The sequence below is a fragment of the Diceros bicornis genome, chromosome 12, assembly GCF_020826845.1.
Source record: "Diceros bicornis minor isolate mBicDic1 chromosome 12, mDicBic1.mat.cur, whole genome shotgun sequence".
NCBI classification, from domain to species: Eukaryota; Metazoa; Chordata; class Mammalia; order Perissodactyla; family Rhinocerotidae; genus Diceros; species Diceros bicornis.
This window is the reverse complement of record NC_080751.1, coordinates 70989232-71007739: the sequence shown is the minus strand read 5'-3', so window position 1 is coordinate 71007739 and position 18508 is coordinate 70989232. Positions and strand designations below refer to the sequence as shown.

General features: G+C 39.5%; 1 protein-coding gene across 2 annotated transcripts in view; it reads right to left on the bottom strand.

Annotated features, from left to right (window-relative positions):
• The window catches only part of MBOAT2 (membrane bound O-acyltransferase domain containing 2), a 126888-nt gene that overhangs the window by 64256 nt on the left and 44124 nt on the right, over positions 1-18508 (bottom strand). Inside the window, exons 1-3 of one of the 2 annotated variants that reach the window (XM_058551842.1) lie at positions 15163-15224; positions 11381-11485; positions 9836-9913 (exon numbers count right to left, since the gene is read on the bottom strand). In XM_058551842.1, coding sequence (XP_058407825.1) covers positions 9836-9913; positions 11381-11391 — 89 coding nt within the window. In that variant the 5' untranslated portion in view covers positions 11392-11485; positions 15163-15224. Of the gene's footprint in view, positions 1-9835; positions 9914-11380; positions 11486-15162; positions 15309-18508 lie in introns of those variants that run through there. The other variant, XM_058551841.1, reaches the window with a different exon arrangement.

The following is an 18508-nucleotide window of genomic DNA, read 5'->3' as shown; positions in this document are numbered from 1 at the left end:
TCACAGGTTTTCCTTCCTACGGAAATTGAGAATATTTAAAACCCTTAGATTCTAAGCACAGTATGCCAAAAGGCCACTTCATCCTTTTGAACAAAGATATCTGCACCTTTGCTCTAAAGAAGAGTAACAAACACATACAATACCTTGCTCTTGTTCGGGACCCTGCTGACTCCCATCACCTCTCCTCAATCAGTTTAGGGTATTGCTTTGTAATGACACATTCTCATAATCATAATACTTAATGCTTAGAAGTAATACAGTAGAGGTAAAAAGCCTGGGCTCTGCGTGCAACCAGAACACCCAGTTCCAATTCCAGATCTATCACTTACTGACCTCTGTTCTCTGTGAAATAGGTCTACCACGTCTACCTCCGAGGGCTCTTGCTAGGATTAAGTGCGCTTTGCACAATGACTGATAACACAAAAATTACCGAAACATTAACTATTATGAGGAAAAGATAACATAAAAAACCAATTTTAGAATTACTTATGGTTTTCCAATTGAAACCCAACTTGTAGCTCAGGATACCACAGCAATACCAAAGGGGCCTGTACCTTTACTCCAAACCACTGCAAGCTTTTCAAATATGGTCCACAGAGAGCATAAAAGAAAAAATGTAAGAGTCCAGTTTCCTTCCTGCCACATTTTATTCTCTCTCATGGGATCATGGGATTGTCCTCAGTGAGGTGAATATTTTCCCCACAGAGTTCCCGCTAAGCCACTAACCACTGCTAATTAACTTCATGAGGATAAACGAAGCTTCTGCCTGCCAGGTGGCACTTCCAAGATCATTCCTTCCTAACATTTTTATCTAGGAATCCACACTGTAGGAGTCTTGTTAGTACTGGCAGGTCATAGGTGAAACTGGATCCCTGTACTCTCTGCCCTTCAGGGTCACAGTGGACTGAGATAAAGGCCACATCAGCTAAAACTGCCTCTTCCTTCCCTAATCTCACCTCAAACCCCAGGGCTGCTGCTCTACGGTGAGCCTAATGGGAAGAAAAGCAAGTCGGAAGGGAGGCAGGGAACACGAACAGACTGCAAGTCTACCCATCAGGCAAGTCATTCAAGGCCAACAGCATGAATGAATATAATCTGTTCAGAAATACCCAACCAAAAACAGATGAAAAAGAAGATTCAAAAGCAAGAGCCCACAAATACTCATTTAACAGAACAGAATAGAAAAGATAACCTCAGTTACTGAGCTTCTATCATCTATATGCTCAATAATGAGATTAAAAAATGAGTAAGATATCCCTACCGAGAGTTCATATTCTGGGGATAAGAAAAAATGAATGTAGATGCATGCTCCTCAGCTGAGTCACTGGTTTAATCTAATTTAGACCCAGAAAGGTGAAGTGACTTGGCCAAAATCCCAAAGCTAATGAAAACCTAGCAGAGTCTGAATTCCAACCCATATATATGTGACTCCAAACCAGTGCTCATCCACTCAACCACCAAGGCCACCCAATAGAAGTCAAAGTTTGAATTTCATCTTTTCTCATGTCCTAGCTGCTGTTCAATTTTATCATCAAGGTGATATAAAGGAGGCATCTGAGGAAAATATTTTTTAATAATTCCAAATTTTAAAAACATACTTTAGCATAATTTTTCTTAACACCAAATAACTGTACTGTTTCCAACTGTTTTATCCTACTGAACATACAGTAAGTGGCTGATATATATACAGTCTGGGTTTTCCGACTTTCTAAGCTAGTGGCTCCCTCCTTTGTGGTTCCTCACCCTTAGTACATCTCTCTTCTATAACAGAGATCACAGTGTGACTGGCAGTTTGACAGTAAGCGTCTTGCAAAGACAGAGCATGTCTTTTTATCCATCACTGGATCCCAGCATCAGCATAAGAAATATTTGTTGCATGAATGACTGTCCTAATGTCCCAACTGAACAATCATTTCAGAGGGTAAGGACCACATCGCCACTATATTTGAGTTTCTGGAAACACTGTGGCACACAGTAAATGTTTGTTCAAACTGGTGGGTAGCTGAGCGATGTGAGGGCAGGTTTAAAATCACTTTCCTGTAGTTCTTACAATATAATCTCATACATAGCTTGGCAACCTATTAGATATATGCAATTTTACTGTATATATCTACATCTTTTACATTTTTTCTTTAGGTCATTTGTTTTGTTGAAAATTACTTGCCAAGTTATAAAGAAAATACTTCAGTTTAACTTCTCAAGGTTAACAGGCTTTTCCACCGTTCTCATCTTAACCATCCCACATTTCTGCTATTTATATGTAAATAATGGCAGTTTCCTTGTGCTGTGTTCCAAAAGTCTGAGACTTTTCAGAACTCAAAACAAGTTTTCCCATAGAAAAGTTAAAAAATAAAAAACAAAAAACTAACATGAAGGGCACTTAGGTTCCCACGTCTGTCCACAAAAGCTTATTTAGCACACCAGAATACCACAGAACCCAGCCACCCTGTGCTACCTTCTCCAGGGAAAAGGCCTTCCTAACTGCGGTTGGGTATGCCTCAAACACATTTATACTCCCTTTCCCTTCTATAACCTAAGTAGGAGAGGCTCTCTCTATACATCCATTTCCCCTTTCCCATCCCTTCTGTGCTCCCTATTCCACTCTCCCTGGGAAAAGAGATCGAAGTACAGCCCAGCAGAGATGCCCAAGTCTGAGAGTTAGGGCTGGGACTCTGCTCCAGGTCAAGTGGGAGACAAGGGCTACTACAGTGGCTGCTCACAAAACTATCTGAGACGGAGCCCAGGGTTCTAAAAGAGGCAGAGGCTGTGGCCCGGAAGCAAGAACTCCAGGAGACTACTTGGAAAGGGCTGCTGTCATGCAGAAGTTGTGCTATCATTCGTTCATTCATTCATTCATTCAATAGACACTTATTGAGAACATACAATCTCCTAGGCATCATACTACATTCAGAAAACAAAAACAGGCATGACATGACTGCTGTCACAGAATCTGCAGTCTATGAGGGCAAAATACATTACTCAAATAACTCTCTAATACATTCATAATTAAAAATTGAGATAAATTCTCAGGAGGAGAGGAATACAATTCCATGAGAGTATGTAACAATCTGCCCTAGGTTAAGGCATCTAGGTAATACTCTCTAAGGATATAATGTTAAAGTGAAATCTGGAAAATCAGTAGAAGAGATAGGACAGGAGAAGGAAAGAGAATACTCCAGAAAGAGGGAACAGAGTGAACAAAGCCTGTAGCAGAAACGGATATAATATCTCCCAAGAGAAGAAAATATTCATGGAGAACAAGGCAAAAGGGTTGGTTGGGGATGAAGAAAAACAAGCTTTATCCTAAATTCATTCTTTCAGCAAATATTTACTGAGAACCTGCCATGTGCTAGACACTTTGCTAGGCCCTTGGGATAGATCAGCATTAAAGACAGCCAGGGTCCACATTCCAATGACACTGGTATTCTAGAAGTAGAGACAGACCAAGAAATAAACAAGATAGTTTCAAATGGTGCTATGTGCACCATGACTGCAGCCACTTATCTGAACTTCTAAGTAAGGGAACTCCACATACACAGATTATACCTACTACTGCAGTCTTATTTAAATGTTGCTAGTTGTGGCACACATCAAGATACACATCGGGATTGTTCCCATACATTTTTCTGTAAGTAAGGCACGTTTATGTCTGTTTTCAAATAGTATATGTTAGAGAAATATTAGATTTAAAAAAGTGGGGGCCGGCCCCGTGGCTTAGCAGTTAAGTGCACGCGCTCCGCTGCTGGCGGCCCGGGTTCGGATCCCGGGCACGCACTGACGCACCGCTTCTCCGGCCATGCTGAGGCTGCGTCCCACATACAGCAACTAGAAGGATGTGCAACTATGGCATACAACTATCTACTGGGGCTTTGGGGGAAAAATAAATAAATTAAAAAAAAAAAAAGTGAGAATTTAGCCCCATCTACATCCCTTAGTACATGAAACACATTTGATTTATTTGTTTCTCATTTGACAGGACAAGTGAACCATTACACAAATAATACATTCCAGTCAAAGGAGATAAAAGGCCTCACAAAATGTTCCTGTGGATGTAACGATGTCCCTCCCCCAGCCCGTGCCCACATATACATGTACAATCACATCCTATAATCAGGCTACCTATTAAGCTAGTAGTACTTCCACATCATGCTCTTTCACGCCTAAATAACTCTGCCTGTGCTGTTTATCTTGCCACAAAAGCCCTTCCACACTCTCTCTTCAGCTAGTTAAAGCACTTGTATCAAATTCATGCATTATGTCTTCCAGGAAGGTCTACCCCGTGTTTGTTGCTCGTGCCTCCTTCACACTTGGATACAGTCCACTTGCCCCTCCCATCCACGCCTTCTGCCTGAGGAACTCGCTCCACAGCTAAACCCGTTGGAGCCAAAGTCCTAGCTAAGTTGTCCTCAAGTAAATCTCACTGCTCACTGTTCCCCGCCCGGGAGTCAGATGCACTGTGAGCTAACAACTCAGCATCAAGGCCAAAAGAAACTGACAAGTCAGATTAAGATGGAATGTTTCATAGTCCAGGGAAAGCTGTCTGGTGACAAATGGCTGGGAAGGGAGGTTCCCAGGACAGGGAGACTGGGGCTGGGACAAACTTCAGGACTTATGCTAAAGCAAGCAAGCTACAGGTCTCGGGGCTGTGGCTACAAAGAGAGAGTCGTGCCAAAAATGTTCTCCTTCCCTCTACTCTACACAGGTCCCAGGAAACAGGCTTCCGGCAGCTGCTTTCCAGAGCTCATGATCCCTGGAGAAACAGGGAGGTCATCTAAGGTAGGAAAAGATAACTTGCCAACCATTTTCCCCCAAGTAATCTTAGAACACACACACACAAACACACACACAGGATAAACTCTGGAGACAGCTCTAAAACATAGCATGACGTCAAAACCAAGAGAAAGAAACTCACTTATACTTTCTCATCCTACCACTGAGAACAGATTCTCCCCTGTCTGCAGATAGCTGTAATTCCTTTAACAGGAATAGTTTTCCACTTCACAAACAGAGATAAAGGGCAAATTGCCTATGACAGATAGTGTGAAGAATTTCAGTCAATGAAATTAAATTACTTAAAACAACATGCTTCTCGTGGAAGAATAAATAATAGGCCTCAGAGTAGAACTGATGTGGATTCAAATCCACTCTTTTCTAGCTACACGACCTCAAACAATTATGTAACAACTCAGCATCCCTATTTGTTTACCTATAAAATGAGGGTGCCGTCACCAGGCTCAAGTGGCAAGCTCTCAACACCCAGCTTAGCACACAGCGCCCTCTTCCTTTCCACCTGTTTTGGTGGGGGACAAAAAAAATAAGGTATTGGGTATCGAAAGAGAAAGAATGAATGAACTAAGGCATAAAAGAGAAAGAAAATGGAGACAGTCAATACGGAAATTATAAAACTTCTCAATTTTACTTAGGGTCCTGTATGGATTTAAGAAAAAAATAACTACTCATAAATATCTCACATTCTGTGGCTCCAGCACCTCCAACAGTGGCTTGTAAGGAGCTACGATCAGAAGAGAATTTAGACGGCATCTGGTGCTATCTCCTACAGCATCCAAACCAAAGTGTCTCCTAAGCATCTACTATTTAAATATCTCCAATCACAAATGCAGTAGCTCACAAATCACACTGTTGAATATTCTCACTATAACTGAGGCCGTCCTTCTTTGGACCAAACATGTGCCTCTTCATACGTCAATTAGCAGTACCAATTCCATCTTAGCGCTCCAAAGAGCAGCCTATATATTCCCTTTCGATATTTAAAGATAGCTTCATGTCTCCCCTTCAACATCTAGATTTCCTTCCTTTGAGGGCACTCTAGGTTTGCAATGTTCCTTTTGACCCTTCATTCTTATAACTAAACTCAGAAAAGTGTGGATGCTTATGAACATCTATAAATTTTCTTAAATGAGAAAATATACAAAATCCTTAAACCAACCTTCAAAACGTGTGCTATTTTAATACTGATCTTCCTTCTTGCACTTCCTTTATAATAATATCTTTTTAACAGCTTTATTGAAGTAAAATTTACACGCCATAAAACTCACCTGATTTAAGTGTACAATTCAACAAGTTTTAGTGAATTTATATAGTCAGTTTTGCAACTAACGGCCTGCTGGAATTGTGACAGAAATTGCATTGAATCTATTTACCGATTGTGGGAGAATTGCTCTACCAATAATATTGAGTCTTCCAATCCATGAACGTGGTACATCTCTCCATTTAGCTAGGTCTTCTTTAATTTCTCTCAGCAATGATTTTTATTTTCAGTGTAGTGGTCTTGCACTTCTTCTAATAAATTTATTCCTAAGCATATTATTATTATTATTATTATTTTTGCGGAGGAAGATTTGCCCTGAGCTATCATCTGTTGCCAATCTTCCTGTTTTTGTATGCGAGCCGCTGCCATAGCATGGCAACTGACAGACAAGTGGTGTAGGTCCATGCCCAGGAACCAAATCCAGGCCACCGAAGTGGAGTGTGCCAAACTTAACCACTAGGCCACCAGGGCTGGCCCCATATTATTCTTTTTGATGCCACTGTGAATGAATTTTTTAAAATTTCACTTTTGGACTGTTCATTTCTAATATACAAAAATAAAACTGATTTTTGTATATTGCTCTTATATCCTGTGATTTTACTATTTCCTTTATAATTTTTTGAATAAAATATTTTTCATTATCACATTAAGTGGTAGACATCAGGTCCTGCATTATTTCACTTCCCTTTCATAAGGGAAAGAACTTTCTCTTCCATAAAAGCAAAACCAAGAAAAAGGCCAACATTTTAATCAGCTTTTTAGAAATCATCTGCTTCAGAACAATAGTCCTGAGTAAATGATTAATAAACAAAGTTCTTATAGTCCACTATTTGTGCTATAGCAAGTTTAAAATTATCATCCAGCAAACAAACTTATTTCATATTTTTGAAACCAGTAGGAAGAGCGTCTGCCTCCCTCTCTCTTTTAAAATCCCTGTGGCATGAGTCTGCTTAGGATACGGGGTGGCCAAACATAGTCCACCACCTGTTTTTGTAGATAAAGTCTGACGGAAGCACAGACACGCTCACTTGTTCATATTGTCCATGGCTACTGTGCGTTACAGCAACAGAGCTGCATGGCTGTGACAGAGGCTGTGTGTCCTGCAAAGTCTGACATATTTGCTCTCTCGTCCTTTATGGACAGTTTGCCAAACCTGCTCTCAGAATGCTGGGCAAATATGGTAAAAGTTAACTTCTCCCAACATTAATTAAGGAGAATATTCTAATATATAGGACATTCTCTCCCTAAATACTCTTTTCTTTTTGTCTCTATCACTTAAAGGTTTTCAATTTTTTTTCCTCAAAAATTTCCAGGCTTATATGAAAATACAGACTAGAAAAAGCACTGAATTCTAAAATAGATTAAGTTTTAAAGATAAATTATCTAGATATTGTTCAGAATAATACAGCATACATCTGAGTGTCAAATGAAGGGTTAAATGAAGCTTATATTGAAATATTTTAACTTACACAAGGATCTGTTATAGAGTGTGCAACAACTACACTACAAATATCTTATCAAGGACATAAAGCAGAGAAATTCAGGAATTTTTAAACGGTAAAGTACTCAAGGAAGTCTAAATCCTTCATTTTAAAGATTTAAAACCTGGCTGTTCAAAGAAATATGTTAGACATACCATGTAAAACTAGACTGGAAGAAATAAACAGAACTGTGTTAGACATAAACAGTAACTCTGGATGACACACAGGAATGCTCTAATTCCCATCTAGTATATTTAAGTGAAATTCTTAAGGTCTGACCCATTAAACATTTTAAATTAATGTAAAGGCCTAAGTGAAAAAAAACAAGCATATACGGACGACAAGAAAGAAAAAGTAAAGTCAAACAGAAAAACACATATGGGTATAAAAGGAGCTAGAAGAGATTAAAATATACACTTTTCAAATTAACTACCCACTTCTTTACTGCCAACAGTAGCAACAAATAAGGCAAACCCTTATCTAGCCTAATATGCTTACCAATAGTGTCAATTCCAACACTGATATCCTATTTTAAATATCAGCAGCATATATATGCAGGCAGCACTTTCCTCTTGAACACTTACTATAAAAGAGTAACATAACGAATTTTATACAACTCTGTGTCTCTCAAGCTACACTATCCAACAGAACTTTCTGAGATGACAGAAACGTTGTCCATCTGCACCTTCCAGTACAGTAGCCATTAGCCACCTGTGCTACTGAGCACTTGAAACGTGGCTAGTGTGAACGAGCAAATGCATTTTAAATTTTAATAATTTAGATTTACATGAGTACATGTGGCTAATGGCTACCACACTGGACGGTGCAGGTCTAACGTCTTATAAAGTTAACTTCACAGACTGCCACTGCCTTTCAGGAAAAGAAACAATTTCCTTTGACTAAATATGAATTTACTAACCTTCCAATTTAAAAGCATGATATCACTTTTGTTTATACAGTAATATATAAGTCCTGTCTTCAGTAATCTAATCAGGTTTCCTTCTATTATCCAGATTAAAAACATACGATTCTTTTTTTTTTTATCAGATATTAAATACAGTATTACTTTGAACCTGTCATCTGTACAAGATTTTAAAAATAGGGTTATAATGGTATAAAAACTGCTTCACCTGAAACACCATCAAAATATTTTACTTCTCTTATAAAAATTAGATGAAAACATAAAGAATTTGTAAGTGTTGGTGAAGAGAAGGAAGAGGAAAGCCAGTGCAGGTGGCGTCAATGGAAACTGAGAGAAGACAGCACATCGAAACAGGGGGTGACCACCAGGTCAAACACTGAATATGCAAAATACAACGAGATTTAGAAAAAAGCTAGTCCATTAGCTATAGGTCCCTGATTCCTTGTGCAAAACTCTGGGAGCCATATGTATTTCAGAATTCAGAAACACAGTGCACGTGCCATCACAGATATTATGGAACCGCCCACAGCAAGATCTGCTGGCAGGATCTGCTGGTTACACTCTGCCCTCGGTGTTCAACCAAGTAAGTTTTACACACCTCTACTCCCCAATTTACACCTCTGGCCCAGACCTCTACACTCAGCTACCAGCTCCACTGTATGTCTCACAGATACTTTGAAGTCAACATTCATTTATTCAGCAAATATTCGTTGAGTGTTTACTGCATATCAAGCGCTGTTTCAGGTGCTGAATATACACCTGCTTGAAATGCTTATCCCCTAAACATGTTCTCCAGCTCCAGGGTTCCCTACCTAAAAAAATGGTGCTTCCATCTACCCTATCATCCAAGCCAGGAACCCAGAGTCACCCTTGACAACTTTCTTCCTACCTGCACTTCCCATCGATCACTAAGTCCTTCCAAATTTACCTTCTAAATCTCTCTCCAATCTATTCGCCTCATTCTCTCTCTCCACTGCTGTCACCCCTAGACTAAGCCAGTGGTTCTTAACTGAAGGTTTTGCCCCCCAAAAGACATTTGAAAATATCTGGAAACATTCATAGTTGTCACAACTTGTGGGGGTTGGTGCTACTAGCATCTAACGGGTAGAGGTCAGGGATGCTGCCTATCCTACAGCACACAGGACAGTCTCGCACATCAAAGATTATCCAGCCTAAAATGTCAGTAATGCTGAGGTTGAGAAACCCTGCTTTAAGTAAACTGAAGAGTGATGTATACCAATGATTTTATTTTTGTATTTATGATAGTTCTTCTTGAAAAAGTTACCACAATTTACAATAATTTTTAATGTAATAAAATTCTATTTTGATCTAATTCTATTATAGTGAAATACCTATTTATAAGTGAAGAAAGTAAACACTTACTTGTGCATGTTCTCCGCTCCTATTATGATCATGATACAGTAGGAAATTCCGCTTTGTACCAGAAAATGTAAGGCATACCTATAAAAAGTGAGAGCATTGTTAGAAGAAAGACGCCCATTCACAAACATCAAGTTAAAACACTTTAGGATAAAAAGTGCTTATGTATAACACAGAACTTTCCCAGGTGAAAAAATAAGGAATCAAACCTCTAAAGCCTAAAATTCTGTGAACACTCTGGAGAGGGTGTCCCATACCTCAAGCCCCAGAAGAGCTGGAAAAAATAAAACAAAACCCCATAAAGCCACACTCAGGCCCCGGAATTCCATGTCTCCTAGCTATATGCAAGCACTGTGCGGTTATGTGGCTTGAAGATTACAGCTTTTTCCATAATTTAAGGCACAGTAATGAAAAGGAGTAATAAATCTGGATTTCAGAATACTCCTGACAGAACACCAATTATTTGTTTACCCAAACTAAGTTCTCCAATATTGGCTTTACACTCTGTGTTTACCTTTTCAAGTATTACTCAACAAAAAGTACTAAATATTAGAATTAACTAAAAAGCAGGTACACCCAAATCTATTTATTCTGAAAACGTGATGGCTCAAGTCAAATAAGCTTCCTTGTACAAATCTAGTCAATCCTTAATTTGCAGTAATCTACCTACAGAACATTTTGCTAACATGACACAGTATTTTCTAATGTTCTAATGTAGAAATCCACCATTAATGACAGAACTAATTTATCCATTCATTTCACAAAATTCAGGCAAAACAAGATTAGGATCTCCGGTTTTAAAATCAAACCAAACTATGCCTAAGATTATGCATACACGTGCACGCACACACACACTCCTTCAATTTTCTTTCCCCTTTGATGGCACAAATAATATATGAAAAAATTTTCAAATCACTGTACACAATTTAAAGTATTAATAAGGATCTTAACCTATGATTAAAATTATTTTTAACCTAATCATTATGGAATAACAGGCATCTCCAATGTGGAAAAGCTACTTAAATTTTTGAACAAATTTTTCCATAGAGATATTATAAATAAGAAGTAGGCTCCAAGGCAGGCCCATATAAGAAACTTATTTTACCCATTGCACAGAGTATGTTGGTCAGTCTGTCTCTCCCTCCACCTCACAAACACACACAGGAAAACAGTGTTGGAAAATGCTGAAGAGGATTGCTAGATACTTGTAAGGCTTTATTAATGGAGAGTAGAACTCATTAAAGATACTTGTCTTAAACAAAAACAATTTTTGAGGACTCTTGGGGAAATATTTTTCCTTTTCTATGATTAAATTTCCTTGGAACACAGGGATATATGACAACTTTAGAAGCTAAGAGTTGTCTTTCTCCAACAGTGCCATGGTTCCTTATGTCACCTTAAGATGCCCACTCCCCTGGCATCACCGTTCAGACAACGTGCTTGGTAATCTTTTGTGGGGTAATATAACACTTTGCCAGCCTCCTGTTGTACAAGCCTTTGTTACTGTGATAATATAAGGTTGTCCGTTCAGAGCTGATCTGTAGTCACCTCTGTCTCATTGATCTCCATGACAAGCATCAAGTTGCTCTTCTACTCATTTTCAGCACTGGTGATTTTCTTCATAATTTCCCATTCGCAGCTACTCCACTTGCCCTCATTAGTAAAATGAGCATAAAAAATACATAGTAGCCACTTAATGTTTTTCAGGATTAAGAGATAAGACATGAAAAGTGTAGACTGCATTATCTGGCACACAGTAAGCACTCAATTATTAAGTATTCTTGGTAAAGTAAAAATTCAAGATAGATGGTATCTTAAAAGTCTATTACAATCCAACCTTCATCATTTTAGAGTTGAGGAACTATATCCTAAGGTCATAAATCTAGTGAGTACCCTGACAGACATTAAGACTTTCTGGGCAATTTATCCACTGGCTGATTCTTCAAGGGGTGGGGTGACGTGGAACCCCATGGACCATGTACCATCCTCTTTCAAGCTGCCTAAGCACTTTGAAAACAAAACAATCCTTTATCCCAAACTTCAGTTTGTTTTTAGATACCACATTTTACTTATTTTGAGTTTCAAATCACACTAAAGGCAGGCATAAAATTTATTTTTAGCAAAAAAGAACACAAGTCTAAAAAGGTTGAGAAGTATCTCTTTGACTGTTCAACCGATCTTTCCTGAATGTCTACTTTCTGAAAGGCACTGTACTGGACCCTGGGGATAGAGTCCACGGACACAGTCTCTGTCCTCAAAGAGCTTCCAGTCTGGAGAGAAAGACACACAAATCAACAGATTACTTTAATACTGTATGATAAACACTAAAAAAAGAGATGAGATAAACAAAAATTTCTAATCTGGACCACCAAGTGGATGACGGAAATGACGGACGATAATGATGATAATGGTCTTGATCCTGAGTAACTTGCCAGGCTTACAAGCAGCTGATATTGTGCTAAGCTCCTACCTGTAGTATTACATCCTTTGGTCCCCACAATAATCATTGGTTCCATTTTACAGGTGGAAAAAGTGAAGCTAAGAAGGGTTGAATAATATGTCCAAAGTCACACAGTTACCAGGCCAAGACTCCCAGGGTGGAATCCAGGTCTGTCTGACTTCAGAGGCTAAGCTCTATTCCATTACCCTGTACTCTTATCAAAGACAGTTAAATAAATAATTAAAAGTGTAAGCAAATTCTCAATTAAAAGAAATCTGGAGATGATAGTTTAAAAAAAAACAAAGCTGAGACCAAATAGAAGCAGGTAAAATAATCAATTATATTTACAGTGCTAATATATATCTTCCAAAAGGGAAGTGGTCAAAATCAGCAGCAGATATGACTGCCTTTAAGCGTAAAAACAAAGTGCTAAAAATGCAAATTGAAAGGATACTCTTCTTCCCCACTCATTCCAACGAGAAAAGAGTTATTTTACACCTGGTACAGAGGCACAAACAATCTTGCTTCTCAAAGAAAAAAATATAAAGTTTCTCCTTCAGGAAAAGAATAGAGAATTCTATTTAAAAAAAAATCCTTGGGCCGGCCTGGTGGCGCAAGCGGTTAAGTGCGCGCCCTCTGCTGCAGAGGCCTGGGGTTCGCCGGTTTGGATCCCAGGCATGCACCGACGCACCGCTTGTCAAGCCATGCTGTGGCGGTGTCCCATATAAAGTAGAGGAAGATGGGCACGGATGTTAGCCCAGGGCCAGTCTTCCTCAGCAAAAAGAGGAGGATTAGCAGATATTAGCTCAGGGCCGATCTTCCTCACAAAAATAAATAAATAAATAAAAGTCCTGGTCATCACATGTGATTTGAAACACTTAGGACTACTTGACATTAAGGTCAGGTTCCTCACAACACTGTGTTATAAAGCATCTGAGAAGTCTTCACAGCAAGAAAACACCTCCTCAACCAAGACCTCGAAGGAAAGAGCCACATGTGCTCCACATCCCACAACCCCAGGAGGTCCTACTCACGTTTCAATCCTCTGTTTACAGACCACAGTGTAAGTGGTGTAGTGGAGTCGGCCACTGTGAATTACAAGCCTTCCCCAGCCCCTCCTTAAAATAGGCTACCCAAATACACTCTGAATACTGAAGTATTTATAAGTGAAATGTGTAGACTGGGATATGCATGAAAATACTCCAGAAAAATAAGCTGGGGAGGGGCCAGCCCGGTGGCACAAGAGGTTAAGTGCGCGTGCTCTGCTGCGGCGGCCCGGGGTTCGCCGGTTCTGATCCCGGGCGCGCACGGACGCACGGCTTGTTAAGCCATGCTGTGGCGACATCCCATATAAAGTGGAGGAAGATGGGCACGGATGTTAGCCCATGGCCAGTCTTCCTCAGCCAATAAAGAGGAGGATTGGCAGATGTTAGCTCAGGGCCGATCTTCCTCACAAAAAAATAAATAAATAAAAATAAGCTGGGGAAAGGATCAAGTAAGCACGATAGAATTTTAAGAATTGTTGAAGCTGGGTAATGGGTATATGAGGGTTCATTATATTATTCTCTGTACTTCTGTATTTGAAAAGTTCCGTAATAAAGTTTTAAATACATATATATACCCCCATGGTATGATTCACAAGAAGTTTAAATAGATCATCTGAGAAATCTCAGAACACTTTGATGATATAAATTTGATGTTACCAAGGAAGAAGCAAGACCATACTTGGACCCTATTGAAGAGATCCTATTTAAATCTCAAGCCTACACACATACCCACCACCAGCAGTGCCCTCAGAGGGCTGGTCACACAGCAACATGGTAGAGACTGAATAAATTATCCCTGATTGGTTTTCCCTGAGTTTCTAGGAAACATTTTCAATTGACAGAGGCAAAAATTAGATTAAGAAATACCAGTATATTCCAACCCTCATAAGAACCAAAAACAACATCCTAGAACAAACACAGAGGCATTATCAAAGACCCACAGACTCCACCCGCCACAACAGAAACTACCAAACCACAGATTAAGTAAGTGCATTTTCATCCTCTCAGGGAATTTTCATCCCAAACAAGAGTCTGCACAAGAGCAAAGCTAGAAAGCCTTTTCTATGAGTGTGCATACAAGACAGCAAATGAGCAAGCAGCAAAAGCTCTCAGTTAAGAAGGAAAATTCAGATGAAATCACAAAGAACCCCTTCCATTGAAAGTGTCTGCTGCTTTGCCAAGACAGTGTGCTCTTCTCCTGACTTCTCTGTCACACAACCACAGTCACCAGTAACAAACAGGAAGCATGGTGTGTGTTTATTCCAAGCTCTTGGGGCAGCCCTGACAATGAAGAAGGCAGCTAAGTGAAGGAAACACATACACACAGAGCATCTGAAGGGTCATAAATTAAAGCTTTCCTTCATAAATAATTCTTCTCCACCAAAAACAAACAAAAACTTCTTTTTGCTAATGGTAGAATCTAAAAAATCGTAATAGAGTTCTATCAGTGGGCTTTACCAGACTCCTAGAAGCACTTGCACAGAAAGAAAAAACTATTTTAAATGGTTTATTTGTCTTGGCATAAAAAATTTGCAAAGTAGGTGAAAAGAACTACTCGTAACAGAATAAAATGTCTTTCTGTCTTTTTTCTCCATCTGTCATTTTTCATAAATTCTAAATAGCAAATTCCCCTCTGAGCCCAAACTGAAGAGACAGAGTACATTCTCCAATTCTTTATTTTTTCTATTAAAAATAAAAATTAAAAAGTTGGCATATATATGTATACATATAAAACTTTATAAGTAAATATAAGAACAAAACCCCACATAATGTATCTTTCCACAAATTCAATTCACAAAGATATCCAAAGCCTTCATTTAAATATGATCAAAATAATTACTTACCATCCAAAGCAAAAAAGTGCAAGATAAAGGCCCAAAAGGGTGGCAACAACATGTCTTATCAAAGAGCTAGTTTTGCTTGAATGTAGGTAAGTTCGAAACCAAATGGCTGCTAGCAAGGCAAATAGTTGGCACACTACAAAGTTGACCTGTAAAGAAAAATTAAAATTTCATATTAACAACACAGACTTGAATTTTTCATTTGACAGCACATTTAAATTCTCAGGACAAAAAGACCAAGGTTATACAAAATTACAATCACCCAGTTTACAAAAGAAACAAAAACAAAAATCAAGGGCCTTCCCAGGGATGATAGCCTCAAGTTCAAAGTGATGGGCTGATGCATACTAGAGGGTCAGGTGGCGTCCAGCTGGTGAGAGGCCTGAGGGGCACCTGGAAGAATCTGGAAGACACAGGAGTGCAGACATAGAAATGGAAAGCACACTATGGTGTGAGGGACAGAGAAACTTGTTTAAATGATGTGGTGGCCCTATAACTGGTAGAAAAGAAGACCTCCAAGTTTCTTCAAAAATCTTCTGGGTCAAGATCAAGATCCCGCAGGTCTCGCGGAATGCACCCTCTTCCATTTGGAGTTCCGTAGCCATCTCTGGCAGGGGTGTCAGCTGGTCTAAAACCACCACTTGTGAAACAGTGACAGCCAAATGTCTCAGCTCTGGGGGATCTCCAGGATGGGTTCGGGGGACAAATGGATGAACGACAACAGAAAGGAACCTTCAGAAAGCCACGAGGGAAAACATTCACTCCCAGGCCACAATGTCAATTATTAAGTTTCCTCCTAACTCACTAGGAACTATACTGCTCTTAACTTGGGGAATGAACTACATGCTGGTAATACTGCTGCTGCTCTTTTCTCCCCCTAACTTTTCTTTTGCCCTGGCAAAATGATCAAGTAAAAGGCTAAGAATATGAATCTCTTACAGTATTTAAGGACTCGAGAAAATCTCCATTTCTCTTATGAAATATATTCTCATGGAAGGTTAAGGAAAATATGTCTTAAAAATCTATAAATAAAAGGAAAAAACCCATTTGACATTAAGAACTTTCAAAAAACACATAACAACAAAAAAAATCACTGCTTCAGGCTCCTCAATTATGGACAATCACACTACCTACATGTAGATACTACAGAGATCCACAGAGACATCTCTGCCTAAAGACACAGACAACTATGTGCTTTTCTTGCATTACAGGAAGAAGAACAGTTGAACATTGTTGCACATTGTCTAACAGACCATTGTTCTTTGAAACAGTTAGACTCAATACCAACAAACTGTAATTCCAACAGGTTCTAAGCACTTTTTTCCTCCCAGAGGATTCTAACAACGTGTTTTTTAACTAAGCAAAAAGTAAATACATGAGAAAAATGAATATTCTTGATATTAATAACCATCTACAAAGCTTCTTACATTTTCAAGACTTTCTTTCAAATCTCTCTTAATTCAATAAAAATTTATAGAGCATCTACTATGGGCAAAGCATAGGAAATCAGGAAAAGCGTTAAGTCCCAGTGCTGGTCCTTGGTGACTTTAGAACCTAATGAGAAAAGCAAACACGTGCACAAGGAACTTCAACTCACTTATTAAAGTGTCTGTTTAAAGGTTATATAGAAAGGGCTTTAAGAACACCACAAAGGAAAGAGCACGAAGGGGTGAATGTCACAAAGTAGGTGACATGAGAGTTCCTAATCACAGCTGATCTCTACAACCATCTGAGGAGCTTCTCTCTCCCTCTCCCTCCCTCTCTCTTTTCATTTTTGTATATTTATATAATATAAAACAAAGTGTGATTATTACAGAAGCATTCTAGGACCAATGACATATGGAATTTTATAATATCTTTGTAAACATCCATTTCAACACTGTCATCTTACAGATAAAGAACATTAGACCAGGCCTCAATCCAGACACTAAATCTAAAACTTTATGGGTCGGCCCAAAAGACCATATTAAAAAAATAAATAAACAGGTCCTGATAATCCTCAAAGAGTGAGAACTACTGTGTTGAAAAATAAGGGAAAAGCATTTTAAGTAGGAAAAAAAAAGATACGCAGGTAGCACTGAGGCATGAAAATGCAACAGAGTACAGTGTGGGCAGGGAATGGTGGGAGATGAGGTCACAGGGGGTGTTCAGAAAGTGAGGGGCTTTGTATGTCATGCTCAGGCATTCACAGTTGAGCCCACAAGGGATGAAAAACCACTGAAGATTTTTAAAGTAAGAAAGCGATGTGATCCATCCTCTGCTTCTGCAAAGGAAGGAACAGAATAAGGAGTGTGTAGCAATAGGTTAGGAGGCTGCTGTTCCAGTCTCCTCGAGAAAGGAGGGCCTGAAGTCGCAGGGAGACAGAGAAAACCAATTCAAAGAACACTCAGGCCACAGAATTGCCAGTCACTAGACAAGCAAGCGCACGAGAGAATGGGAAAGGCAACAAGTCACTAATAGATGATGACATGAATCAAGACAGAGCAATGCAGGAGGAAGAGCAGGCTTCAGGGGGAGAAAGAACTCTCCCTCAGGTATGTTCAGTTTGAGAGTGCCCAGGGAACAAGTGTGCACACTGAAGATGGTTGGAAGACAGGTCTGGAGCCAGCATGGCAGATGGGACTCTGGGAGTAATGGACATAGCTGAAGAAGAGCTACAGAAAGATGAGAAGCCCTAGGGCAGAATCCTACAGACCTGCAACAGTCACATCCGGGGCCAAGTAACAGCAGCAAGCAGAAGAGTAGACTGTGGGTGGGAAGGGAGAAGGGAGACTCAAGAGGCCGTGGTCATTATCAGATGTCACAGGGCATGAAGTCCACCTAATCTGGCAACTGCAACTTTACTGGTGACCTTGGTGAGAGTAATTGAAGAAGAATGTCCAGAAGAGAAAAAGCCACATTTTACAGACGAGGAAATTAAGTCTCAATGTTTAAGTGACCTGTCTAAAATCATACAGCTTAAGAATCATTCATACATCACTAATGGCCAGGATAACTGTGCAGAAGATACAAAAATGCATGGAATCTGGTCCTGCTCTGGAAGAACAAAAGGAGTGAGTCACAGATACAGAACTAGAGTACAGTTACAGAACTAGAGTACAGTTTAAGTGCTAAGGACAGACCTGGGAGAACCCAGAGGAGTGTTCAATTCCCCTGGCCTGCGGGAAGCATCCCAAAGGCACCCTAATATCTGGGCCTTGTAACTGGACTACAAAAGATAAGAAGGATTTGGATGGTCAGACGGCGAGAACTCTAGGAGGAGGCAGTAGCATCATTCATATCACAAAAAAAATCTGTAGGATATCCAGATGCCTAAGCCCAGACTATTTGTTATTTTATATAGAAAATA